The sequence below is a fragment of the Mycetomoellerius zeteki genome, unplaced genomic scaffold (genome assembly GCF_001594055.1).
Source record: "Mycetomoellerius zeteki isolate Tzet28-1 unplaced genomic scaffold, Tzet1.0 scaffold128, whole genome shotgun sequence".
NCBI classification, from domain to species: Eukaryota; Metazoa; Arthropoda; class Insecta; order Hymenoptera; family Formicidae; genus Mycetomoellerius; species Mycetomoellerius zeteki.
Genome location: NW_017256212.1, coordinates 1611921 through 1637663, shown reverse-complemented (window position 1 = coordinate 1637663; position 25743 = coordinate 1611921). Strand labels below are relative to the sequence as shown.

Below are 25743 nucleotides of genomic sequence, written 5' to 3'. Positions count from 1 at the left end.
AATTTTGTATATTAAAAATTCAATCTCAGAACTGAGAGATTATGAACGAAGGAACTTGTTATTAAATAAAAATATACCTTCTTGATAACGTCAACTTTATGAAAGTTGGCCCGGAAAATTGCGGACAGGGAAAGTATATAGTTCAGATTTAAACACGAGTGAATCTCTCCTCCAATCTTCTCATAAATTACAAAAGTTTTACAGCGTATCAACAGTGCCGTGACGATATATATGCCGTTAACGGCAGGTTGCTGTCAGTACGCCGAGGTTCTTGAACTTTTCCGGGGATCCGTTTCTAGAACCGACCGAAGGAAGGCTCAGGTTCGGATCGCCCAGGTGGGGATCGGGATCGTCTTCTGGTACGAGACATCGCCCGGTCATCACACCTCGAGCATCCTCCGTGTTGTCCAGACACGTCCTACGTTCTCCAACGTCGTTTCGTCCGCTTTCGTCCCATCTCGCGATACCGGTATTGGTCCCGGGCCAATCGCGTTATCTCATTAAGAATCATCGAAAAAAGTGGTCGATCCGAGTTCACGCCCGTTGAGTAAGAAGATAATTTGTAAATTTACAATCACAGCCGAACAGGAAACATCCTGCAGTCGCTGGCTTCAATCAGAATCGAGTAGAAAATAATAACTTAGGAACTGGAATCAAGTAGAGGGCAACTTGACGGATTTTAAGACAGACCGAAGTCAAGTAGACAGGTGAAACCGATAAGGTCACGAGTTGCATTCGAACGAAAGGCAACTCGACAAGTAGCCGTTCATCAATGTTATCAATCAACATGCGTGTATTTAAGACTGTACTACTCATCGTGTTCTTTGCAAGCGTTCAGTGTTTACCCGTCACCGACAAGCCGATCGAGTCCGAGACTAATTCCAAGATCGAGTCTGAGATCAAGGATGAAATCATATCGATGATACCGCAGGAGACAGCTGTAACCTTCGCTGCACCGACGTCCACGCTCTCCGATGCCATCGATTACTACGACCAACGGCAGAACGGGACCGAAAACTATCGCATCCACTTAGACGGCCTTGTATTCGTATTTGCACCGGTTGAAGCACTGCTCCTGGCCGGCGCCACCGCTGGCAACTCGGAGCATAATTTATCAACTTCCAGTCAGAAGGTATCCACTCCGCCGACGATCCAGTCCATCAACGAACTAGACAAACCCATCATTGATAGCCTTCCCAATAAAACCGATTTGGCGATCTCGAAGACACTAAACAAGTAAGAATCCATCTACTTCATATAGCTGTCCTAATAATCAATTTTATTAATTATATCTTATAATAATATTAACTATGTCAATCTTATAATTGTGATTTTATTGCTGGTGTTCACGTGTAATTTTAAATCTTTTAATTATAAAAATAATTCAGTGTACACTTTTTCGACGTACTTTTCTTATGTTCCAGACCAGCTGTACGGTTGGTGAATTTCTTGGCGCCCTTGATACGTCGCATACGTCATGTGCGAGGCACGAGCGTGCACTAAAACGATTCCTCGATGCTTGCATTCCAATACGTAATGTTCCGTCTACAGTATATATTAAGAAAACGGTATTTTCCTTTTCTTTTAATACAACGTGCGCTGTATTCTGTATTTCAAACTACAACTATTTAAAATAAGATGTTTGAAAAGAATATATTATTCTCTCCACAGGGATAGGATATCTGCATCTACAGGGATGATGGACGAATACTCGTAGAATATAACGTGTATGATTGACGACCGAATCGATGTCGTACCACGCATTTATATGGTGTCTAGTATTAATAAAGGGACGCGCTAATATTAGCGTTATCCTCGAGCTCATTTCTCTGTAACTTAAAAGATGGAACTTTTAAATGAAAATACATGAAATTACAGGAATGGCGATTTCATTCACCTTATCCGTACAATGTAACGGGCGGTTATGATTCAGTAACCACATATGTATTTACATGTTAAACAAGCTAAATGTAATATTCGTTTTGCCATAATTCCGTTTTGATTTAGCGTCACAGTACACAAATTACTATTCATTTACTTATAAACCAATCGTAATTGTTAGTGACGATTTTTGACAATTGGAAATTTTTTACATGCACTTACATGATATAATCTGCTTTAATTATGTGTAAAGTTATGTATATATAATACAATTATATGCATCTGTATATTTTTCAAGATATGAAAATTTATTTGATTAAACAATAAAATACATATGTGTTGTTGTTTGGTTGTATCATCACAATATTTTCTATGATTAAAGCTACGCTTAAGTTGAAGCACAGCTCCGTTTTAATAAAAGAAACCTCATCTGGAAAACGTTTATAATAAATCTCAACTTTGGTTTCACTGAGCAAGAAGTCTTTGAGATTTATTATAATTGACGTGTATACATCCTTAGATAAAAGAAATAAATTACACACATACACACACACACACACATACACACATACACAAAAATAATAGTACAAATTTTTTTTTTTCTAACTTTCGTCTATTAAGAAGCATCTTAAGCATCTTTATATCTACGATTTGTCATAAAATATTTCATTATCTTTTTAAATGTCACACAATGTAATTACGGTAATACAAGTATTGCATGATCAAAGACACAATAAAAGGTATCTGAATTCTATCCTTCCGTTTTATATGTACCTAGTTCTTGTTGTGTTCTCTATTAAATATCGTCATATTGTTATCTTAAATATAGGCTACCCTGTTTACTTCGAATGAAAAAGTATGTAATTAAAAAAATCGATTTTTTATAAACCTAATAATTTCACACATTGGAGGATTATTTTATTAAATATAAAATTCTATGATCAACTCGGTGGTAGGAATCAATATTGAATACATATACTGGCCAATAACAAATAACGATTTACAATTTCGTATTTTCACAGAAAGTGTACTAGCGTATCATATATTTAAATATATGTTAAATATATACATTTGGACATATAAGACATATATTTTTTGCATACACTAATACATTTACAAATATATATTCAAAATCATTAATCATTATTCGTGAATATATTTTACTAAATTCTGGTGAAAAAAATACAATGCAAAATCAGCAAAATTAAATACTTTGATATATTCTTCTACATGCTACGTAGATGATTGATTGAATTTTAACCAGTCATTTATTTTTTAAATAATTATTTTTTATACAATTATTTTAAAAACAGCGTTAAACCCGTTTTTTTTTCATATTTGATTTTTGCAATCTGGATGTATCCTATTTATACACATGTACACATGTACACCATTATATTTAGTGTGAAATTAACATTATAAAGCGCACAAAAATATATATTATGATGGAAGGAAAAATACATGTAATATTCAAAATTATGTGGTGTCTAAATTCTTGAAAATTCAGTCACCTCAAAATTTGAAATCCGATTTTTATAAATAACAATAAAACGTTCGTCGATGTTTAATATAATAATTCAGACTCTTAAAATTGACATGGATTCTTAAAAATTAAAATCATTTATAATAGTTAGGAAGAATAAGAAATTTATAAATATTTTAAAATATTAAGCGGAAGTCGCTCCACACAAGTCGAGTCGATCCTCAGTCTATTTCGCCAGAACTGCTATTAGTAGCAAGTACGGCCTCGATAAATTTTAATTCCTCCTTACTCGCCTACAGAGGAATTGAAGCATTTGACATCTCTTTCACGAAAGTTAATAATTTATCTCAGATATGGCAGTAGCGTGGAAGAAGTACACTATAAAAATGTATCGGCAACATCGCCGGCTATTACCTCTTTAAGCAAAATCCGACAATTCTCCACAACACTACGTCGTCGATCGGATACGTTGTTCAGGACATCTTCGGGCGATTGATGAAGGTTATCGATAATTTTGCGAAGCTCGTTCAATTCCATTACGGTGGCTTCTAATTTTATCTCCAAGTTAGATCTGCAAATAATCCGTTCCAATTAATAATTAACATTCCAATTAATAATAACATTAAATTAATCATTACAATTCAATTAAATTTATTAAACTTACTTTTCTTCTTTCAATTCCTGTATACACGTATCGTTGTCAAGCTGTATGATTCGTAACACTTTCAGAAGTTTGGTAACGAGATTGTCCACCTCGATCACTTGATCGACAAGATCCACAGATGGACAGTAATCCACCAAAGGCATAGGACCATCGTTGGTCCCAGTGTCAGATTCGCTCACGGAATCGCAATCGTCATCACCCTCGTCTTCCACCTGTAAATTTTAACATGATTAATTATTATTACTTCATTTTATATCTTTTACTTTCCGAGTTTAATTTAGATACTTGCTTTACGACGATGTAAGATTGCCTGGGTGAGATTCGTGAGACTAGTACACTCATCGATGTATTTTGTCTTTCTCATATTATGCTCATCCGACGTTTCGGAGAAACTCAGTGCTCTGCGGAGAGAATCGCTGCTCGATACCATGTTATGCGAATATGTGTCTGGCAGTGGTACATCTTCCAGAACGCTTTCCATCATCAAACATGGCTCAGTTTCAAAATCAAGCAAATCAGACGATGATTCCATACTTAGTTCTAGAAAATAAAAATTGTACTTTTAACGAATTTCAATATAATCTCCTTATTTTAACATTTTGTATTCTATTACCTTTGTAAATCTGTTTAGATGAATCTAAACTGGATTTTTTATCGAGGTTGTTTCTCGCCGCGAAGGGATGCGTCGCAGCGTTCCGAATAGCGCTGATCACTGCAGAAACGAAGGATCCACTCTTTGGGCTCGGCGTGCGTTCTTTCAAACTCTGCTTAGAGCTAACCGGACTAGACTCCATGCTACTGTTACTTCTGCTGTATGCTTCGTTATGATATATGACATCCTTTTTAGGAAAAAAATTACAATACATTTAATAATAACTGAAGAAAATAATTTTTTAATTATTAAATGTAGAAAAAAATGAGCAGAAAGAAATAGTTAATAGAATATTAATCTTTCATCTATCGTAATCATTTATATATTTATTTACAGGAAATAGAGTATGTTATTATTGTTCATTCACATAAAGTTTATTTAATAACAATGTAAACTATTTTATATGCAAAAGATAATTTTTATCGTTGTACTTACCTCAAGATCTTTTACTGAAATATTATAAGAAGCGATCAATTGATCTACTAGTCCTTCCAATCTGGTGCTAAGTCCCGAAAGAGCTACAGCCGCTCCGGACATGGCAGCGCCTTGAGTGAGTAAAAGTTCTCTACTTCTTCGTTCGACGGCATTCAACTTTAGACTCATTGATAAATTTTCTTGCCTAAAAACAGATAAAAAAATCAATCGTTAAAATATACTTTATAATGTCTGGTATAAATATTGTCAATAATTTTCATGAGACACACACCTTCTTTGTTCGCTAATTCGCACTAAATGCTTACACTCTTCTATTTGCCTTTCTAATTCCGTTTCTTTTTGAGTTAAAGCTTCCCCTTTCTTCTTAAGCTATAAAAAACAAATGAGTATGAAATAAATAGTACATACTTCAAGAAACGAATGTAGGAGATAGAATTTAAAATTTAAAAATACCTCCAATTCGGCATCCTTAAGTGCATCCGCCAAAGTAGCCTTCTCCTCTTGGAGGAAATCTTGCATCTCGGCTGATTCGGCTTCCAATTCTTGTTGCTGTTGTAGCAAAGCTTTCTGCGCGGCTAGACTTTTGTCCAAATCCTTCAATAGAAATATTATAAAGATATTTTTTTACAGGAAAAATTACAGAGATAATTTTCATATTATAATTATAATTATTGTAGCTATGATATTCTTACCCTGTTTAACATACGACAGAGCGATTGCAGATCAGCTATTTCGACTTGCTGATTAGCAACAACTTGTCCCGAGGATTGTATATGACATTCAAGTTCGAGGAAGCTATCGCTACCTTCTGAAAAGAAATTTCATCAACTTATTTTCTACAAATTTTATTTCTATAAATAAAATATCTATAGATATGCAATATAAAATAATCTCGCTTTATGAATAAATTTATCATTTGTTTTTGCACTATTACTTTATTCGTTGAATTACCTGCATGTTCCGATTGCGGTGTGCCTAGCATAGCCAGTACTCGTTGTGCGTTCCTATTAAGTTCTTGACGTGCAAACGCGTGATCGGCCCGTTCCTCTTCAAGAAGACGATTCGCTTCGGTTAACTCGAACTTCAATTTCTCGTTCTCTTTTCGCAGACTGCTGCTTTCCTCGTTTAAGCGTTTCAAATTATCCTGCAAAGTTTGCACGTCATTCCATGCGTCCTCCGTTTGGCAACCCTTGTGCAGTCTCTCGATGACCTCGGGCCCGGCGATCGCACTTGGTTGTCCGGACATCACGTTCTCGATGTCCTGCCCGGTCAAGCCGGTCTGCGCACTAGTTTCGTGATATATACGAGTCTTCTCGACGGTTCTTTGTCTGGAATATGGTGGTAAACTTTTATGAGCAGAAGACGAATCTCTCCCGATGATGTTCTTTTTCTCAATGGTTCTGCTGAGACTAACGTCTCGACTTCCGGATCTACTTCTTGCCATCTTGTCCGTCTTCTCTCCAACTTTCGAAATCATCAATTTATTTCTGTTCCTACGCGGTAACGTTGCGTACGTATCGAGTGCCTTGTTATCTTGACTAGTAGTTTTATTATCAGCACGTGAGATGGTACTTTTTGCACAGAGAGCACGAGAAGTTGACAAAGACGGTACCTTCATTCTCGTTTCCTCGGACGGCGTAGACGCCGGCGTTCGCGCTCCCCGCGTACTGGATGTGGTTCTCGATCTCGACGAATCGTTCCTGATGACTCTCCCGCTACGCTGCGCAAGATCCTTGTTGATCTCCGTGGTCAGTGCGGATGGCAGCGAATCGGGCAACACTCTCGTCCTAGTCTTCGCGATTGAGGACGAAGTGGGAGTAGATACCGAACTGGACATTACGTTGCTGCTAGACCGACAACCATACGTCACCGTACTACGACTTCCAACAGGCGTCTTGGAGACATCCCCAACGAGCGACGAGTTCGATTCTCGGGCGCTCAATTTCTCTCTCGATCGTGGTCGATGGTCCCGTTCCCTGCTCGTGCCTTGAGTCTTGGTCAGTATGTTTCTAGGAGTTGCTGTTCGCGATTTGGACCGCGGCGTCGTCGTGCCCAAGCTCATATTCGAGGTTGTGTTTGTTGGTTTCGTGCGAGTGCTCTTTTGCGACTCGGTACCGCTCGTAATTTTCTTCTTGGTCGTACTGGACGCCGTTGTAGTCCTCTTCACGTTCATACGGCTCGTTCGCACGGATACGCTGCCAGCGATGGACGAGCTTTCACTACCGCCCTCGCTCGTGCCCTCGCCACCAGTAGCACCCAGCCGCACGTCGTCTGGCAACGTGGTTCCGCATGCATCTTCGTACACTGAGCAACAACTGACGAGGCTGGATGCGCAAGAAGCGTCATCCAAGCCACCGCAACTGCTCGTGTAGTCAATGCTATTTCTACTGCGTACCTACAAAAAGAAATTATCTAAATGAATAACTACTTATAGATCTGTCCATCATTATAGTGTCTGGACACTTTTGACAATTTGATATATTGAAATCAGTCTTTATTTAAAAAAAAATATTTTCTCCACGAAAGATTTCATACTAAAACTCACTCTTGGAACTTCCGTCGCGCAACCTTCGACACCGCTGTCACTACCATCCTTGCTATCCTTATTTTCAGCCAGTGACTTGTCGTTTGTCTTGTCGTTCTGCGACTCGCTGATATGGATGACGGTGATGTTGCATTCGCTGTTCATAGTGAGATCCGGATCTTCCTCCCCATTGAGAGGCGAAGCAAGATCCTCCGGTACACCCGAGTCTTGTCGCGCTACGTTCAGCATCGACGATGCCACCTTCAAACAATTTTCGGACTCGGGGTACGAGGTCTCCATTACAATGGTGTTAAGCAGATCACTCATTTCGTTTTTATCATTTTGCCACTGAAAAATATCACAAAATGAGCAAATAAATAAAAAATAATTAAATATCCTTTATATATACAATATAATAAGTTTTGAAACTTGAGATAAGTTTCAAAGCAGTTAAGTAGATATATTTCCGAGGCTTATAAAAATCTAATTAGGAAGATCTATTTCTTTTTACTAGCATTTTGATCACGAGCTTGTTAAAGTAATATGAAATAAAACTTTTTGTAGATTATACAGTGAGACGATACAGTAAACAGATTAACTTAATTTTGTGAAATTAGCTGATTGTTAAATCAGAAATTAATCACGTTATAAAAGCTTTGCAAGTCCACAAAAAATCATCCAATATGGACAGTAATGGACTGAGGATATAGACAGAAGCAATAGCTTGCATGTGGCGCCGAGTCGATAAAGCTGTTTCGTTTCCGAATCGAGTTATGGCATTCCAATCACGGTCATATTGAATTAGTCGAATGGTACATACGCCTCTTGCAAAGGAAATTATTTCGTAGTCTGGACATGTTTTTCCGATTCGTGCCAAATCAAGGAACAGCTCGGTGGTGAACTATTTTGTAGACAATAATAAATACTAATTGTAAATAAAATATTTGATTCTTATCAATCTATATAGAATATTATATTTTTAATTATTTTTTTTTTTTTAATTTTAAACAGAGAGAAAGAGAGTCTCTTTATTTACATTTAAAAATTATATTCGTTCATATTTACAGATTCATAAAATTTACAATTTGCAAATAATGTACAATGTAACAAATAAATGCATGTTATAATATAATATAATATAATATTAAATTTATGCTGGAAAGTTCCATTTATTATTTTTGCGAAAGATTAATTGATATTTTTTAAATTAAGCCAACATTCTCTCCCTCTCCCTCTCTCTCTCTCTCTTTCTGTCTTTCTCTCCCCCTTCGAGTTCTCTCTTATCAGTTTATCTCTTCTTTTTAATCGACGTTGCTTAGACCAATAAAGGCCAGTATTATACAAAATCGTAATAACGCGAGAAATAACGAGGAGTTTCCCCTGAGCGCATATCTACGAGCACAGCTGATACCTCATAGATTGTTCACACAGATGTTCTGCCATATTATTATATATTGAGTCACTAAATTACTCCTTCCCAATTACCGGATGACGTAGTGTTTTATACGCATGAATCGCGATTTATGAGAAATCATATGACCGAAGTGAGAGCGGCCACGTGCCAGGAATGTAATTGAGTGGGATTTTGCAAGATAAGACATGTATACGATAATATCAATGCTTATAAATATATTGATCATTAACAACTAGAATTGTCAAAATTTAAAAAAAAAACAGAAAAAAGGCATTAGTGAAACAAAAACTAACTTATTTAAAAAAAGAAAAGAAAAAGACTTGATCTGAACTAAAGAACGAAGACAGAGGAAATATATTCTAGCATATCACGATAAAAATTTGAGAATTCAAGAGATACTAAAGACTGTTGTTTAGAAGGTTACCTCTTTGTACTTTAAAGTTTAGTCCATTGAGATATGTATTAATTTTAAATCCATCATTGTGTGTTAAAACTCTTGTTGGGGAAAAGTGCTGTACACGTTCGCTTCAAGTACACTTTCTGTTTTAATCTTAAGCATGCACATTTTGGCATTTCTCCTTGATTGCATGGTGAAATCTGCAGCACACACATTCGCAATATTCAGAAAATATTTGCATCACTCTCTCTTTCTCTCGAAGGATTACAATATTTCAGAAGAAATATTTATTTTTAACTGACATCAGCTTCGTAAATGAGATAAAAATAATAAAATATTTCAATTCTTATATTTTTTTAAAAAGGTATATCTGTATTATATCTTCTAAATTTTTATTATTAAAAGATATAATACAGAAACAGTTGATATGTAATTAGAAAGCAATTTTAAAGAAAATTTATATATACTAAATATCAATACACATAAAATTTATGTACCTATAAATTTATATTTATGTATAAAACAAAATTTACATATATCAGTAACTTCAAGATATCAATAAAAATAATTGTAAAAGCTAAACAAGATTGACAATTAATTCTAAATACTTTAAAAACTTAAAACTGACGTTATGATTATATTAAGAAATGTTGTAAAGTCTCTTTTCAGACACTTTGAGTCGGCAGACCGTTTTGTCCTTCGCTCGGCCGTGATGAATGACGAGAGAGATTGGCGTGCCGAATTAGAAAGAGAGAGAAAGAGAAAGAGAGCGCGCAGAAAAGGTGAAGCAGAGTCGTAACTAGACTGTGGCAAATCCTTTATAACTTCAAAAATTTTTTTTCGATTCGTTACATATTGCTATATTTGAATCGCATACTTTGACATTTTTGTGTAAGAGAAACAGTGTATACATTCACATTAAAAGTATAAAAAACAAATTGATATGTGAGAATAAGAAAAGTTGACAGAAGAGAACTTAGATGTTTAAATTACATTTTACTTTAATGGAATTCTAACTTGAAATTTCAAATGTAGCTATAGATGTTTAAAGTTTAAAAGACACCCAGCAAACAAGCAAGATGTTATTCGTCAAAATTTTAACGTCAAAATGCCATTTTTAACGTCAACATAACGATAAATAACGTCAACTTGTTTGTCGTCAGTTATGTGGTTACTGATGCAATAGTTATAAACTGCTAGCAATTAGTTTAAAAATGTTACCAATATCAATTTTCTCACTGATAATGAATATAACAAGAAACATAAAATTCAAAATATTTTATGAAAAATTCTAGCTCTTTTTACACACACACACACACATAGAGAGAGAGAGAGAGAGAGAGAGAGAGAGAGAGAGAGAGAGTACTTAAATTATAAGATATAAAATAATATATAAAAATATTGAAACATAATTATCTTATTCTATCCATATAGAAAAAATATATTTAATGTATCTCAACACAATCTCAACACAATGTATCTCAATACAATTATCTGTGACAGAAAATGATAGATTTACTGATAGTATTCATCACAGGCACTGTAATTCTTAGATACGACTCTGGTATCAATGAACGCCGAGTGTTCACCGCTGCGGAAGGTCTCGCGGGAAGTCCCCTGAAGAGTTATGATAACCGGGGCCGATTGTGCTCGGTGAAGAACCCGTCGTCACGCGTGCCCACCACTGCGCGAATCGACCGTACGCATTCGTTATTACGCGGCTACAACGTAGGGATCAGAGTCGTGTCACGCCGATCGCCGTAACGTAAATAACTCTCTCGCGTGTCTGTACGAACGCACTTTTTCTTCTCGTGCACTCGCTTCTAAAAAGAGGATATATTTCCCTTTAGTAGCGAACGGGAGCAAGAAGAAACCCTTCGACAAAGCGAAATATAGTATCTGATTAGTAATTATATTACTTATATAATAAATCTGACAATTGTTGTATTTGTCACGGAACAAATATCTGTCGAGTGGAATATTTTCTATCGACGAAGAGAAGTGACAATTCTCAAGTACCAATGACGATCTCTCGTATCAATGAGCAGCCGGATATGAAGAGGAAGGAGCGGAACATTAAGAGCGATTCCATAAGACATTGTAAGCATTCTTCTGACGAGGATGATGATATTAAGCGATTCCACGGCGACGGACTCGTCGTCAGGATGCATTCGAATCACAATGTATTGGAGATCGTAGGCGATGGCTGCTGGATCGTTCTATCGAAGAATTCCGGTAGCGTTCATGTCATTGGTGACGGTTGTAAGCTACATGTAAACCACAATGTGGGCGACATCGAATACATTGGCGACGGCGGACGGGTCCTTCTTGGACCGGACTCTTCTAAAGAAAAAGTAAAATTCGTGGGCGACGGCGGAAAGGTGATCCTCGATTCGAATCCTGAAATAGACCCGAAGAAGTCCACGAAGGAACAAAGAAGTAGGGAGACCTACGTGCAAGACTGTACGTATCCATGTAAGGAAATTATTAACAAGATACCGGAATGCAAAGATGATCACGAAGTATCGAACATGGACAATGTCTTGAATGATATGAAGGAGAGGAGCCAAGGGAAGTACGGGAAGCGCAACGAGGAAACACGGAAATCCTTACGGCATCCAACCGTTACGAAGATCATCACGAAGATCCAAAGCGACGGTCAATGCGTAACGAAACGCTTCGGCGATTCTTCGTTGATCGTTAATTCCCGTGGTCGTCCCGTGACGAAAAGTGTGTCGAGAACTTCAGACACGAATATCGAGCTCAAGTGATGTAACCGAAGTTTCTTAGGTGGTGCTACGTAGAAATATCTCTTCCTAGAAAAATAAACAATCAGCAACTGGCTACATGTAATTCCACGGACAGCTCTTATTTCGTAACTGCCAAGAATATTTTAATTTTATTGAACATTTTAAGAAAACTTTCTTATTGCAACAAAGTCGAGCAGGTTGCATTTCGAAATTGATAGCTTGGAAGTACAAACTATTAATAATTACTTAGATAGTCTATTACTAATTAGATAGTCTACTACTAATTATTACTTGATTTTATTGGTATTACGTTTCTTGTCTACGTGATATTTTTTTATTTATTATTTTAGAAAAATATCTCTATGTGCATAAAACTGCAAACTTCTCATAGTATTATCATGTAGAAATACATTCATCGTTTCGTGAAATAAATTACTATTAAAAGAATTACTTCTCGTGCTGTTTCTTTTCAGAATTACGAACATCAAACTATTATTAGTATGAAAACTATTAGTATGAAAACGTTCAACATAAATATGAGAAATAAATCTTTTAAATGACTGTGTGTGTGTATTTAATGTTGACTAATATGTTATACACGCATATCAATTATTGCGTAAAAATCTTTTTTCGTTTCCACTTTTTCAATTATGTTATAATTTTTACATAAAGAATTATGTTTATTTATGTTTAAATCTTAAATATATTTTACTATTAAATCTGCTAAAATTTTAGTTATTATTAAGTACTCTGATTTCGAAACCCAGTACAACTTTCAATCAATATTTCGATAATTTTTATATCAATAATTATAACAATTATTATTATTAGTATATGATATTAATTAAACAAAAATTATCATATCATGTTGTTTATATGCTAAGTTAAATCCATCTGCTTTCTAATGTATCAGACTGAAACGATCTCAGATTCAAATAATAAATAAGAAACGTCCCAGATAACAAGAAATGTCTAAAATAGGGTCATAAGACATTTTTTGCGTTTAAAAAATGGCTTAAAGAACGTCTTATGTCACAATTTTAAACTTTGTGTTCTTTGGGATAATAAATCTACTCACCCTAATATTAGCGAGTTTCATTTTACGTACGAAATAAATGTAGGAAATAGCGATGAGAGACTAAATACAAAGTCGATTTATATTTAGACACGAATAAAGCTAGCAACGCCGTTTCTTAAGAGCACAGTGTGTGATCGATAGATAGGATATCGGTTGTAAACTATTCCTGGCGATCATACGAAGCTCGTAACTGGAAAATTTCTGTCCGAAGATATGGATGTATAAAATTACGACACATTCAGTCGGTTGGTAAACAAAAATCCTCTTCAATCGCATCATCTGTTCTTAAAAATATGACAAAGATATATTCAAATCAATTAATTCAAATTTTTTATTTTTGAAAAAAAAAGTTCCTAAAGTTGCTCAACCAACTTTCTGTCGAAATAATAAATTCTGAACGCAGCTTATTAGTATTTCCCTCATGTGAAATCCAAGTCTGGGAATTAAGAGATTAGTATTTTGTTTGGTACCCCCTTAATGTAAATTGCAAGCGACTGGGTGCACTCTGGATACAGCGGTTACCAAGATATTTCAGTAAATGGACGGCGGTCACACATGGGGCGGCTGCTGCGGGGAAGATAATTCTATTTATGAACGACAGTAATCCTTAGTATTCCTGAATATCGCGGTACAAGAGATTAGTCTCGCGATTTACGAGAACTTCTTTCCTGAGATTTACAATGCCATTTTAATATTTACCTCTATAAAAATGCTCACTCACATTTTTAGACTTTCACAAACTTTTCCGAATAAAATAATATTTTTTAAATTTCCTTTTAATATCAATTTATTCTTTCATATATATTTTAATTTACACATCTTAAATATACACAAAAAGCTATACTTTTGGCGGGATAATAAAAGTGGAAGAATTAAGGAACGTCGTAGAATGCAGGAAACGCTAATGTGAAGTGATTGTCGGTAATTGACGTGTGCAATGTTGCTGTTGTTCGCGTAGCATGTCAAAGAAATCATCAAAACATGGCTTGTGAAAGCAAAAAGAAGTGAGAAACATTCCATTCCTTCTCTTCCTCTCAAGAGACTCGATTCGGAGTCTCGAATTCAGTCCCTGTTCCTTCTCTTTCTCTTTCTCGGAGTCCATGCCATGGATATATTTATCGTCTGTGTTCGCTAAAATCATTCCACGAGGCTCGCTTATGCGAACGAATCTTATCCATTACATTCGCTACATGCTGCATGCGACTCGCTTCTTCGAACATTAGTATGTCAAACATCTAAGCAATGTAGACTTGTTCTTTTCCTAGTACAGTAATTAAAGTAGATTTTAATAAATGTAATCTTTCTAAAACTGCCCTACTTTAATACTTCTGCAATGATGGACTCAAATAAATAATATATAGGTACAAAAAATTTCATATATACTAAGCGATGAAAGTTGTTTTTCGCGTAATGTGCAGGATTAAAAAAGAAAGAGAAAATCTCAGAGTTCTTCGCGAGTCCCGGTTTATACATAATTGCTGTAATAAAAAAAAAACATGTAAAAACCTATCAAATTACATTAAATTACCATATACGTGTCGTGGGGGGCGTACCGGCGGCAAAAGTACGTGAAAGTTTTTGAGGCCACTCGTTAACTGACCGAACTAATTATCGTATAAGAGATCTTCGACACCGCGTATGGACTTGCGCTAATTAGCGAATTAATAGGCGAGCGGAAGCTCGAGATCGCATCACCGTAACAGCCATAAAACGTCTCATCCGCGCGCGCTTTCCTCCGAGACTCACTCACCTCAGATCATTCCGCGCGACCGCGGAGTTTTCTTCGCACGGACGCGAAAGTAAGATACAATTTCATCCTACATGTCGGGACATGACTTTTTTTTAACCACTTACTATAACGCGAGAGTTTGTGGCTCTCTCGTGATCTCGTCACGTTGCAGACATTAGATATACGGTCAGGATCATTCGGCCACGTTGCTTTACGTCAATTATTCTATTCTGCAATCACAAGGGAAGTCAGTATTCATAAGCCGTAAGAAATTGAGCAATCACAGTTGAATATGAGAAAAATGATCGACTATGATTGGTTAATTTCTTACGGCTTACAGCTTGCACTCTGTTGTAGAACAAGCTTTATAGGCTTTCTACAATAAGCCATTACCAAAGCTTTAAATCTTAAACTGTAAGAAATTGACCAATCATAGTCGATTATTCTTCTCACATTTGACTGTGATTGCGGTCAATTTCTTATGGCTTAAGATTTAAAACTTAGGTAATGGCTTATTGTAGAAAGCCCTTTCTTCCCATTTGCGACTTGCGTTCGCTTTGGTAAACGACTCTACGTCAGAGTGATAAATAAGCTGGTGGCTTTCTAACTAAATTGCGTTCTCACAAGAGTGATGCATTTGGAAGATAACGAGATCGAGAGCTATTGTTCGACGATTAATTCCCCGTAACGCAGCGAGAGCAGGGTGAAAATTGAAACAAGCGAACTTTCAGTGTTTCCTTTTGGTCGACATGTAGTGATTGAAAATATTCGACCGCGCCGGGACGAATTGCGTTAAAGACTAGACCGGTATTCATAGTCGATTCTTATATTTAAGACTATCCTAAGTACAATCTTAAGATTTTATGAACCAATCAGAGAGCTCTATTAGTATCTCAAGACATCACTTAAGACGATCTTGAAATAAAGCTGATTCTACAATGAGTCGGTAGTCGGTAGTCCTAAATCTTATCAGTGAATTGGTAGAGTTGGCCAACTTGTACGACCAAGACTACTGATTTTCTTAAGACTGACCAAATTCGACTTTATTCCTTCTCATTAATCGAGATAAACAATTCGCTGTACAATTAACAACTAATAGATGCAAAAAATCATAGTTATCTATTTAGGTTAAAACTGGTTAAGACTTAAGATTTCCGATTACCGACTCATTGTAGAATCAGCATAAGAACCGCGACTATGAATCGGCCTAGAGTTGCACGCGAGAAACGAATCGAGTCCATAACTTGTACAGTCCATTCTAGATACGACGTTTTTATATTCCTCTTGCAAATCGGATTTGTAGACTAGATCCACTTTCACTCCTGAAATTTTTATATAAATCAGAAGCGAGAAATGAAACAATGTACAGGCGACTGCTCGAGATCGTCAAGCAAAAAAAAAAGAAGAAGCAAGAAAGGCAAACAATTATGCGGAAAATACGATTTCCTTATTCTAAGAATATTCACACGTCGTAATAATAATATTTGCTTGACTATCTGTTCGTCGTACATGTGTAATTTAATCGTATTTAAGTCACTATCCTCAATTTATCTCGTCAGTCCTACTTTGATAAACACACGTTTCCGAGTCTTTCTGCGATGCGATTCAATTTAATGATTCATTTTATTGTTTTATAAACAGAATCTCGATGACGTGACATAACTATAAACACCGTCTGTTTTTAACTACACTTTCTGTACTTGAAAGTCGAACAGATTTTCCCCCTTTTGGAGAAAAAGCTCTTCTTTCTTAAGCAGAAAAAAAGAAGGAAAAAGCAAGAGACACATCTGTAAGCAAACATCTGTAAGCAATTTGTTCTCAGCCACATACTAAGGATGAAAGAGAAAACTGAGACCAATCCTGCGATTTATGAAAGCTTTCCTCAGATTTACAGAAAGATATTACTATGACGACATTTATACAATTATTACATTTTCATACAATGCATGAATATCACATGTATATTACATACAATTATTCTTCTTCTGAATGTTTATCTCAAAAAAATGAAGATCTTCAAGCATCGAACCAGAAAAAACCAACTAACAGTAACATCATTATTACAATTTTCAACAGTCTAAATGTATAACACATGTTCTATGTAACTGTTTCATCGTTGAATATGAAATTATAACAGTGATGTTGTTACTGTTAGTTGGTGTTTATTGGGGACATCTGCCTTGCAGCAGCAAGTAGATGTATACAGTGGAGTTATTTTCATTTCCTTTTTTAATATTTAAAAATATGAATCCCCAGGACTTCACATAGTATTATATCTACAATTGAGGGATTATATCTACAATTCAACATCAATAATTTTTTAAAATATATTATATAAATTACGTATATATATTTTTGTCTCTTGCTTATCATGAAATTTTGATCAATTATTTTCTTTTCAAGAAAAACGAATAAAATTTTATCTTGAGTACAATTAAAAATACAATAAAATGCACAACACAAGTAAAGAATGAAGATTATTTTTTCAATTCCCTTTTCTTTCATATTTAAATAAAAATTTAATAAAAATTTAAATAAAATTTAAATAAAAACAGGAGTCCAAGATTCAACACAGCATAACACCCACAGTTAAAGATTGAATATCAAGGATTATCTTTCAGATACAGATATGTCGAGATGTAATGTATTATAGTTAAGGGTTGAATGTCAAGGATCATGTAAATATAACAGGGTATCTCGTCCATGTTTTTCCACGCTAATATGTACGCTCGATATGTACGTCGTAATTTTTGCCAGACATCGTAAAAATTTCTCGGAGAACGTCGTCGTCGATGCTCGGAAGGAGATTTCACCTACAAGTCTACGGCGATCACCACCGAGGTCGTAATTTCATAACAAAAGGGTGGATCCGAGAGCAGGAGCGAGTCTAAACAACTATGATCGATAGCGGGGAGGGGAGCAGGAAACGCTTACCTCGAATTCGCCGGCGTGTACCAAGACGACAATTATCCCGGATGGAACTGTGCGGTCAGACACCGAGTATCACGATTCCGGAAGACGCGGTCGATGCCGAGGAGTCTCTTATCTTGCCGTTCGTTAAAACCGTCCAACGTAAATACAGTGACTGCGGGGGGCGAGAACGGTCCCGCATCAACATCCGCAGTTTTCTCGGGAGTCCCTTTTCCTCTCTCGATGCGCACCTCTTCAGGTTCCTCGTCGATTGCGAATTGCAGGTATACAGTCTCTAGGTTCACAACGGATCGCGGAGTAGCTTTGGAATCGTCTCGTTGCCGTTAGTGAACGCTCCGAGATGATTTGAACCGATCCAAACGAGTGCACGGCAAACGGCAGGATAACGGCGGGATACACCGTGGAGATGGCGGGCGAGAAGGGAGACCTCCAGCAACGAACAGCGACAACTGGCGAGAGGTGGCAACGGTCCTTGTGGTCTGATCGCTAAAGATATCCTCTGCAGATAACGGCATCATAGAGAGGCGTCTCGAAAAACTCTATGCCCGTCTTTATCAAAGTTTAATTTTAAATTTTGATTCAATTAACTCTTCATCTTTTCTTAATTCTAAGGTCCGGTTCCATCAATGTAAGATTAACTTTAATCTCGGGTCAATTTACTTTTTATTTTTTTTTTAATTATAAGAATGAGAAAAAGATAAGTAATAAGTTAAACCGAGATTAAAGTTAATCTTACATTGGTGGAACCGGCTCTAAGAATTAATAAAAAAGATGATAAGTTGACGAAGATTAAAGTCTATCTACATTGATAGAACTGGAACTTAAACTTCAAGTCAAACTTGGAAGCAAAATATAAAAAAAAGAGAAGAGGGAATTTAACGACGTCGCTTATTTCATTGTGGAAAGATATAAATGTAGAGATTTCATGAAGTTGTTTTGTGACTGATATTAATGTATTTAATCCATGAGTTAACATTAAAACTTTATTTTTATTTGTAAACTTAAAACAAAAACAATTAATTATTATTTACGATGATTTTTATTTAAAGTCCTTCATAGCGGGGGTCAGAGTCATCAGAAAAGTCTCCATCCGTTTCCTCTCGGCTTCTGTTGGCAATTTTGACCATAATTGTTCCAGCTTCTTTTCCTGATGTTTCTAAGAGAAATAGAGGAATGAAAATATTTTTCTTTCTCGACTAGACACAAGTAAAATAGGTGAATATCGCAAATCTTACTCTGATAAAGAGGAAACAGTGTTTCAGAGTCGCTCCTACATACAGAATCTTCGTTTTGACTAGTCGCCCACCTATGTCGTTTATCAGTGGAATAGCATGTAATGCATATTTGTGAGGCCCGTGCCTCAGCCTTACTATTGCTATTTTCGTTTGTACGTTACAGTATTTTGCTGCAGCAAAACACAAACTTGTATTTAGACTAAAAAATACACCAAAATTACAGATTTTGCTACATTGTATTTAAAAGTAATACAAAAAGTTTGACAGCGATTTAGAACTTCGACCAAATAATTATTTCAATAAGAAGTAGACATGTTTTTAAAAAATAATTAACATAAAATGAGAAAATTTTTATTTAAACTCTAAAATTGTATTATTAGATATAAATATTGATTTTATTAAATTATATTTTATATGTGTAAACATTCATTTATATAAAGAAAGTAAATATATTTCTGATTTTGATGTATAACAAAATAACGAATAAATGAAGACTAAATTATCTAAAGAACTAACATCCAATATAATATCCAACACTAAATTACCGTCGAAGCCGTCCTTTATTGCTGCGACTCCAACATCCCCATACAATTGTTGCACCTTCAATTTAATTGCATTAGACACATGCGTATTCTTCCATGCCGCCTGCTTGTCATCGCTGTCGTTATGTGGCTTTATTGTGAAAACAACGTATCTAAGCAAATGTAATAACAGTAGGATACGGTTACAAGCCAAATTGAAAATTTGACAATTTCAATATAAGTTCAACGATGAGTTCAACGAGTCACCTGTTTTTAAAGCGGACCATGTTTCAGGTTATCCCAACGACAACAGTACTGACAATCGCAAACGCGATTCCGCTCCTAATTTAACATCCACCGGAATTTTGGAAGTCCGCGCCGTCCTGAGAAAAATTAATCCAGAGAAAAGTCCAGAGTGACAAATGTTATTTCCACGGAAACGAAAATGAGCGCAAACTGTACGAAGCGGACGCAATTGCGCGCCCACGCTTCTTCTTCTTTAATTAATGGCTCACGCCTCCAAATAACAATAGGAGGTCGATACGGCTAAATCACGTTTAGGATTGTTTTCCGTGTATTAAAAAAAAATGATACAATACCCGCGAAAATGGCTAAGCCCGTTCGAACACCGGGCGCCTGCGTCTATGGCGTCTATGACGTCGCAAGGACGCGCGTCAGGAAGATCGAACGGGTCGTCTAAGATCGCGGGATGATGTATGTTTCAATGCTCGGTCAAAATCGGCAACACTTTCAAAAATATACAATAACTGTAGCACCCAAGTCGAGACGCGTCCGCCACGAGCGAGTGGTTCGTCAGAACTGGCGCGCCCACGCACTACATGTGCGTCCGGTGCGTACTCAGGTACGGTTAGGTCTTATTGGTATCAAGCGTACAGCTTGGTACGGTACACGTGCGTGCACGCGTGTATGCAGCAAGAGCTAATATGCATCAGTTTTCGCACAACGACCGTGCAGGGCATTTTTCATATCCATCATGCATTGATCCGTGCCTCCTCGCCGAAGAGCACGTCGAGTGACATCGCGATGTCACTTTACGTCACCTTGACGTCGATTAAAGTGACTGTCAATACTTTCACTAAGTATGTAACAACAGTTCCTTATTTAAATATGTAAGTATAACAGCGAAACGTGGCAGTCGCGAGTCATAACAGTGCGTCGTGATTGTAAGGTCAAGATAATTTTTGGAAAAAAAGATTCCTACATGCCTCTAAACTTCAAACAATGATCATTATGTCGCAAGCAATGCAATAGTTTTGCCTAATAATTTTGCTCCTGAGATATTCTGTTATTTGAAGTACCAATTATACCATATGTTGCATGTATACATTTTGCTAATTGCTGTTAAAGCCATTCTGTAGCCAATGAGCCACAAGAAGCAAGTAAATCATGTTCTACTTGTGTTCACCAATGCAGCATTTGTATGTGTGCTGTTGGATTAAAGAAGCATTAGCTGATAACACTCTATACTGTTTGAAGTCTTTTTTCGCTCCATATCTGCTTCGCAATTAATGTTATCTCAGGGTCATGTCATCTTAAAATATATATCGATGATTAACGCATGCAGTATGGTTGGCTGATGGTCGTTCCTTCCTTACAGTTCGTGCTTAAGTTGGATACGGAGCATTTAGTCGATTCTGCTCGACGCGAGATTGCAGATGCAATCTGTCCACAGCTGCGACAAACATGGATTTCTTCGTAGGTGTGGACGTGGGGACAGGAAGTGTCCGAGCGGCTCTGGTTACTTCGAATGGAAAGATAAAGAAGGTGGCTATATGTCCGCTCGAGATATTTCATCCTGCACCAAACTTCTATGAACAGTCATCTGATAATATTTGGAGTGCCGTGTGCCACGTTGTTAAGGTAAAATTATATTTTTGCAGCAGCACATATGATTATACGGGTATATCAGATTGTGATTTTATTCTGTTCGCAGTCAGTTGTTGCTGACATCTCTGCAGAGGATGTTAAAGGAATTGGATTTGACGCTACTTGCTCAATGGTAGCTGTAGATGAAGCAGGTTTACCAATAACAGTTAGTCCTACAGGTACAAAGAAAGAACAATAGCTATTTCTTTCTTACTCCAACTTTGTATTAAATTCATGTAACAATAGTAACATTATTGTGTGATATAGAAAATTAATATATTAATTGTTTAGGACAGGAGAAACAAAATGTCATACTGTGGATGGATCACAGAGCGCACGAGGAAGCTGATTTTATTAATTCTGTGGGTCACGATGTATTGCAATATGTAGGCGGCAAAGTTTCTCTCGAGATGCAAACGCCAAAGATGCTGTGGCTCAAAAAGAATTTGCCTGCCTCCTGGAATTCTGCCGCACTACTGTTTGACCTACCAGACTTCTTAACGTGGAAAGCCACTGAATCGGAATCGCGGTATGAATCCTCGATGCTTAAATCCTTTAAGTAAAAAAGCAAGCAGAGCAGTTAAATCTTTCATTTTTGTTTCAGTTCATTGTGTTCGTTAGTGTGTAAGTGGAACTATAGCGCTAATCCAATTGGTAAGAACGGATGGGACGAGGATTTCTTTGAACAGCTCAATTTACGAGACTTGAAAAAAGATAATTGGAGAAAAATAGGTATATTAAGAAATTATTCAAATTATAAATTATTCAGTTAGTTCAATATTACGAAACAAAGGCCGTGTTCAGTAGAACACGGTTTTTTGTTTATTTTGTTTATTTTGCAACTGTTGAAGGATTTATACTGCAAAATAAGCATTCTGCTGTGAACGCGGTTATATTATATTTTAAATATATAAAACACAAGAATTTTATGGTTGAATTCTTATTTTACCTCAAAGATTAATATTAATGTTAAGGGAACGATGTAAGGGTACCTGGTGATGCCATTGAATTCGGACTGTCGACGAAAGCTGCGGCAGAATTGGGATTATTGAAAGGAACACCGGTTGGAACCTCGCTGATTGATGCACACGCTGGTGGTCTCGGAATGATTGGATGTTACGCGTCAGATGTGTCTTCGAATTTCTCCAACCGATTGGGTGCGCATGATACTGTTTACGATATGCATTGCTCAGCCAAAAGGGAAAAGAATTAATATAAAGTATGTTGTAATTTGTAATTTTTAGCTTTGATTTGCGGCACTTCAACTTGTCATATGATAGTAAATGAAAACAAGATATTTGTAAATGGCGTTTGGGGCCCGTATTATAGCGCGATGGTGCCCGGTTTCTGGCTCAATGAGGGAGGTCAAAGTGCTACCGGAAAGCTGCTTGATCACGTCATTGATACGCATCCCGCGACGCCGGGAATCCTGATGACTTTGAGTGGCAATAAGTGAGTTCGTCGAAACGAGACTGTGAACGAATATGTACGAAAACGAATTTATTTCAGACATATTCAACAATACTTGTCCGAATTGTTGCACGTTATGGCTGAGCAGAAGAATCTGCAGAACGTGTCATATCTGACGAAGGATATACATGTATGGCCGGATTTCCATGGTAATCGTTCGCCTCTCGCTGATCCAACATTGAAAGGAATGGTATTGAGACACATATTCTTTCTTTGAATCTTATATTGATATAAAAAGATGGATATAATTTTATACTATGTATTATTTATCTATATCTTAGATATCTGGATTATCTTTATCTGTGGATCAGGAAAATCTAGCGTTATTATACTTAGCAGCAGTACAGGCACTAACGGTATGTTAAAAACAAATTAAAAATAGTTCTAACTCATTAAACGCCATAGTGCAAAGAATTCTATCTAAATCAGTTGTCTTCACTATTTCATACATTCTATGTGAAAATGCAGGAATATTTTTTAAAACTAGTATACTTAAAAATTAGATATTGAAGTGATTTTGGTTACTAAAATCATCTTATTCACAATAAGATTTTAATTCTGAAGATAAAACGTTGACTATGAAGCAGTAGTAGATAATTGATAAGGTAATATATTTTCAAATTAACATTATATTAATTTTCAGTACGGTACGAAGCATATAATTGAAGTCTTATCGGCGGCCGGCCATAACATAGAGAGTATACTAGTTTGCGGTGGACTTAGTCAAAATCCACTGTTTATCCAAATACAAGCCGATGTGTTGGCGTTACCGGTACTTTGTCCCATGGAGCGAGAATCGGTTTTGATAGGCTCGGCGATCCTTGGAGCATGTGCTACGAGAAAATATTCTATACACGAGACTATTCAAAGAATGGCGGGATCGGCGAACATAGTAAAACCGACGAACGAATGTTACAAGTAAGCAAATATGATTAATGTGCAAAAGATAGGAGAACAGTTAAAAAAAGTATTGCTTTTTCTTTAAAATTCTGATAGAATACAAATTAACTTTAAAGAAAACATTTCTATTTTATATTATTATTTGAAGATTAATTTAAAAAAGATATTTTTTTAATTTTATAAAAATAAAATTTTTTATTAAACATTTTTTATATATATCTTTTAATTTCAGATATCACTTTCGAAAATATCGCGTATTCAAGAAAATGGTTCAAGACCAACAAGAATACAGGAAATTAATGAGCGAAGAATTATAGTCTATTTTTCCGTCCCTTGTTTAGACAAATTAACAATAGACTGTGTTTAGTAAATCTTTTTATAATTGGGAATTTGAGTGAAGATAAATAATCTGGGAATATTCGATATTCAGAAGGAATCTCTGAGGCTTCGAGAAATGAATTAAATTTTATAGAAAGATTCGGATTGAGCTTCCTGCAAAAAAACAATATTCCGCTGGAAGATATCGGTATTGCATCTGAAATATCATTTGCTCTAATAATATGTAAAAATAATTGAAGATACTTACTGTGACATTAATGACGTCAATGGTAGTAATAGTTATGTGCGTAGTTTGCGATTTACTACGTCGCCTTACAATGGAATCATTAGGAATCTAGAGTATTGATATTACAATATTTATGATATAATGCTGATTTTTAACGTTGCAAATGATGTTTTGCAGTGATGAATATTCCTTGCAGTCGATCTAATTCATCTTGTGGTCTGAAAAAGACAGTACCCTTGTTATTATATATTTTTATATTCATTTAATTTTGAACCTCTACATTTTGAACTCTATCTTAGTACAAATGTAGAAAAATATATGGGAATTAATATGTCGAAAATATTCATTTATATACGACTTTTACCACACAGATTTTCCATCTGTATTATACTTTGTATATTGTATGCATAGATATTTCTCTTACAAATTATATTCTTTTAATAAATTCTTCTAAAAAAACACAAGTTATGTCTATGATTTTCAAATCACAAATTAATATCAGCTTTAGTGACATAAAGATGAAACACCAAAAGAAAAGGGATTGGGAATTTAATTAGAAATCAAGCGGTTTCTACGTAGCGATTGCGTGCTATTTATAATAAAACAGCTACAAAAAGGCACGAATCTATTTATATAGCATCTATCATTGGGTGAATTGCGGTTTTTAGACATTTTACATAACATTTATGTACATATTTTACTCTATTTGTCAAACAGCCTGTATTCAAAACATATTTAAAACAATGTATGAAATACTTATATTAGATTGACAGCCTCCTGTGGTACAATTTGAGCAAAAGCACTGTGCTTCACTATTACATCATTATTCGTCATTCGCACTGATCGTATCGCTAAACGTTGTCTACTTTCATTCTTACGTACTAGATAAATATATAGCCCTCCGATCGTCGTCGAATTAAGTACATTAATTGTTACTCTTTCTTACGTACAAGTATTAACGTATACGTTGCGCTCTAATTTCTAGAACTTACGGAATAATTCGCTAACTTCCTGTTTTATCATCCGAATTAATTTTTCTTCGTGTTCGGATTTGTCTCATAATATACTAATCTTGTTAGCTTTATCTTATAAACGCTGACTTACAGAATATATCGTGAAATGCAGGAATTGACGATAAGCATATTTAAGTATTTTGCAGAGTTAGAAATAAATCCATATCTTGTGAAACTATCGATCCCAAAACGTACTCGTTAATGAAATATTATT

At 35.9% G+C, this 25743-nt stretch overlaps 5 protein-coding genes across 10 annotated transcripts; 3 read left to right on the top strand and 2 right to left on the bottom strand.

Annotated features, from left to right (window-relative positions):
• Positions 1 to 330: 330 nt before the first annotated feature.
• On the top strand, positions 331 to 2135 carry LOC108731443 (uncharacterized). Of its 2 annotated transcripts, XR_001937022.1 has the most exons (3): positions 331 to 1236; positions 1425 to 1568; positions 1672 to 2135. XR_001937022.1 is itself a non-coding variant. In XM_018461786.1 (2 exons), the coding sequence occupies exons 1-2, from the start codon at positions 773 to 775 to the stop codon at positions 1501 to 1503; spliced, it is 543 nt and encodes a 180-aa protein (XP_018317288.1). In that variant the 5' UTR covers positions 331 to 772; the 3' UTR covers positions 1504 to 1647. The 2 variants fall into 2 exon arrangements, 1 of the variants encoding a protein (XP_018317288.1); XM_018461786.1 differs by lacking the exon at positions 1672 to 2135 and having other exon boundaries at positions 1425 to 1647.
• A 1386-nt stretch (positions 2136 to 3521) lies between these two features.
• On the bottom strand, positions 3522 to 18429 carry corn (microtubule-binding protein cornetto). 3 transcript variants are annotated; one of them, XM_018461821.1, is made up of 11 exons: positions 17942 to 18429; positions 7661 to 7987; positions 6067 to 7510; positions 5808 to 5923; positions 5569 to 5709; positions 5387 to 5484; positions 5116 to 5299; positions 4642 to 4867; positions 4318 to 4568; positions 4029 to 4240; positions 3522 to 3935 (listed from the first exon to the last, which is right to left on the bottom strand). In XM_018461821.1, the coding sequence occupies exons 2-11, from the start codon at positions 7964 to 7966 to the stop codon at positions 3743 to 3745; spliced, it is 3171 nt and encodes a 1056-aa protein (XP_018317323.1). In that variant the 5' UTR covers positions 7967 to 7987; positions 17942 to 18429; the 3' UTR covers positions 3522 to 3742. The 3 variants fall into 3 exon arrangements, with proteins under 3 accessions (XP_018317323.1, XP_018317325.1, XP_018317324.1); XM_018461823.1 differs by having other exon boundaries at positions 5808 to 5920; XM_018461822.1 differs by lacking the exon at positions 17942 to 18429 and adding an exon at positions 10970 to 10989.
• LOC108731473 (uncharacterized) lies at positions 11028 to 12389 on the top strand. The gene has a single exon (XM_018461824.1). It carries the CDS (start codon positions 11472 to 11474, stop codon positions 12219 to 12221), a length of 750 nt encoding a protein of 249 aa, XP_018317326.1. The 5' UTR covers positions 11028 to 11471; the 3' UTR covers positions 12222 to 12389.
• A 535-nt stretch (positions 18430 to 18964) lies between the features above and the next one.
• On the bottom strand, positions 18965 to 20045 carry Pop5 (POP5 ribonuclease P/MRP subunit). Its single transcript, XM_018461792.1, has 4 exons — positions 19962 to 20045; positions 19719 to 19867; positions 19174 to 19343; positions 18965 to 19094 (listed from the first exon to the last, which is right to left on the bottom strand). Exons 1-4 carry the CDS (start codon positions 19979 to 19981, stop codon positions 18978 to 18980), a joined length of 456 nt encoding a protein of 151 aa, XP_018317294.1. The 5' UTR covers positions 19982 to 20045; the 3' UTR covers positions 18965 to 18977.
• Positions 20046 to 20572: 527 nt separating this feature from the next.
• LOC108731440 (FGGY carbohydrate kinase domain-containing protein) lies at positions 20573 to 24875 on the top strand. 3 transcript variants are annotated; one of them, XM_018461783.1, is made up of 11 exons: positions 20573 to 20794; positions 21313 to 21575; positions 21649 to 21760; positions 21873 to 22110; positions 22186 to 22313; positions 22556 to 22738; positions 22826 to 23033; positions 23091 to 23241; positions 23333 to 23407; positions 23695 to 23969; positions 24184 to 24875. In XM_018461783.1, the coding sequence occupies exons 2-11, from the start codon at positions 21399 to 21401 to the stop codon at positions 24266 to 24268; spliced, it is 1632 nt and encodes a 543-aa protein (XP_018317285.1). In that variant the 5' UTR covers positions 20573 to 20794; positions 21313 to 21398; the 3' UTR covers positions 24269 to 24875. The 3 variants fall into 3 exon arrangements, with proteins under 3 accessions (XP_018317285.1, XP_018317284.1, XP_018317286.1); XM_018461782.1 differs by having other exon boundaries at positions 20573 to 20824; XM_018461784.1 differs by lacking the exon at positions 20573 to 20794 and adding an exon at positions 20866 to 20883.
• The last annotated feature ends 868 nt before the right edge of the window (positions 24876 to 25743 follow it).

What these genes read in the sequence shown, in the direction of transcription:
- LOC108731443 (XM_018461786.1), top strand. Translation starts at nt 773, where the DNA reads ATGTTATCAATCAACATGCGTGTATTTAAGACTGTACTACTCATCGTG. An exon ending in ATCTCGAAGACACTAAACAA is followed by an intron (nt 1,237 to 1,424) that starts GTAAGAATCCAT and finishes CTTATGTTCCAG; the next exon opens with ACCAGCTGTACGGTTGGTGA.
- corn (XM_018461821.1), bottom strand. Translation starts at nt 7,966, where the DNA reads ATGAGTGATCTGCTTAACACCATTGTAATGGAGACCTCGTACCCCGAG. An exon ending in GCGCGACGGAAGTTCCAAGA is followed by an intron (nt 7,511 to 7,660) that starts GTGAGTTTTAGT and finishes TTCTTTTTGTAG; the next exon opens with GTACGCAGTAGAAATAGCAT. An exon ending in TTTCAGTAAAAGATCTTGAG is followed by an intron (nt 4,868 to 5,115) that starts GTAAGTACAACG and finishes TTTCCTAAAAAG; the next exon opens with GATGTCATATATCATAACGA.
- LOC108731473 (XM_018461824.1), top strand. Translation starts at nt 11,472, where the DNA reads ATGACGATCTCTCGTATCAATGAGCAGCCGGATATGAAGAGGAAGGAG.
- Pop5 (XM_018461792.1), bottom strand. Translation starts at nt 19,981, where the DNA reads ATGGTCCGCTTTAAAAACAG. An exon ending in ATGGTCCGCTTTAAAAACAG is followed by an intron (nt 19,868 to 19,961) that starts GTGACTCGTTGA and finishes ACATTTGCTTAG; the next exon opens with ATACGTTGTTTTCACAATAA. An exon ending in AATAAAGGACGGCTTCGACG is followed by an intron (nt 19,344 to 19,718) that starts GTAATTTAGTGT and finishes GTTTTGCTGCAG; the next exon opens with CAAAATACTGTAACGTACAA.
- LOC108731440 (XM_018461783.1), top strand. Translation starts at nt 21,399, where the DNA reads ATGGATTTCTTCGTAGGTGTGGACGTGGGGACAGGAAGTGTCCGAGCG. An exon ending in AGATAATTGGAGAAAAATAG is followed by an intron (nt 22,314 to 22,555) that starts GTATATTAAGAA and finishes ATTAATGTTAAG; the next exon opens with GGAACGATGTAAGGGTACCT. An exon ending in ATGACTTTGAGTGGCAATAA is followed by an intron (nt 23,034 to 23,090) that starts GTGAGTTCGTCG and finishes AATTTATTTCAG; the next exon opens with ACATATTCAACAATACTTGT.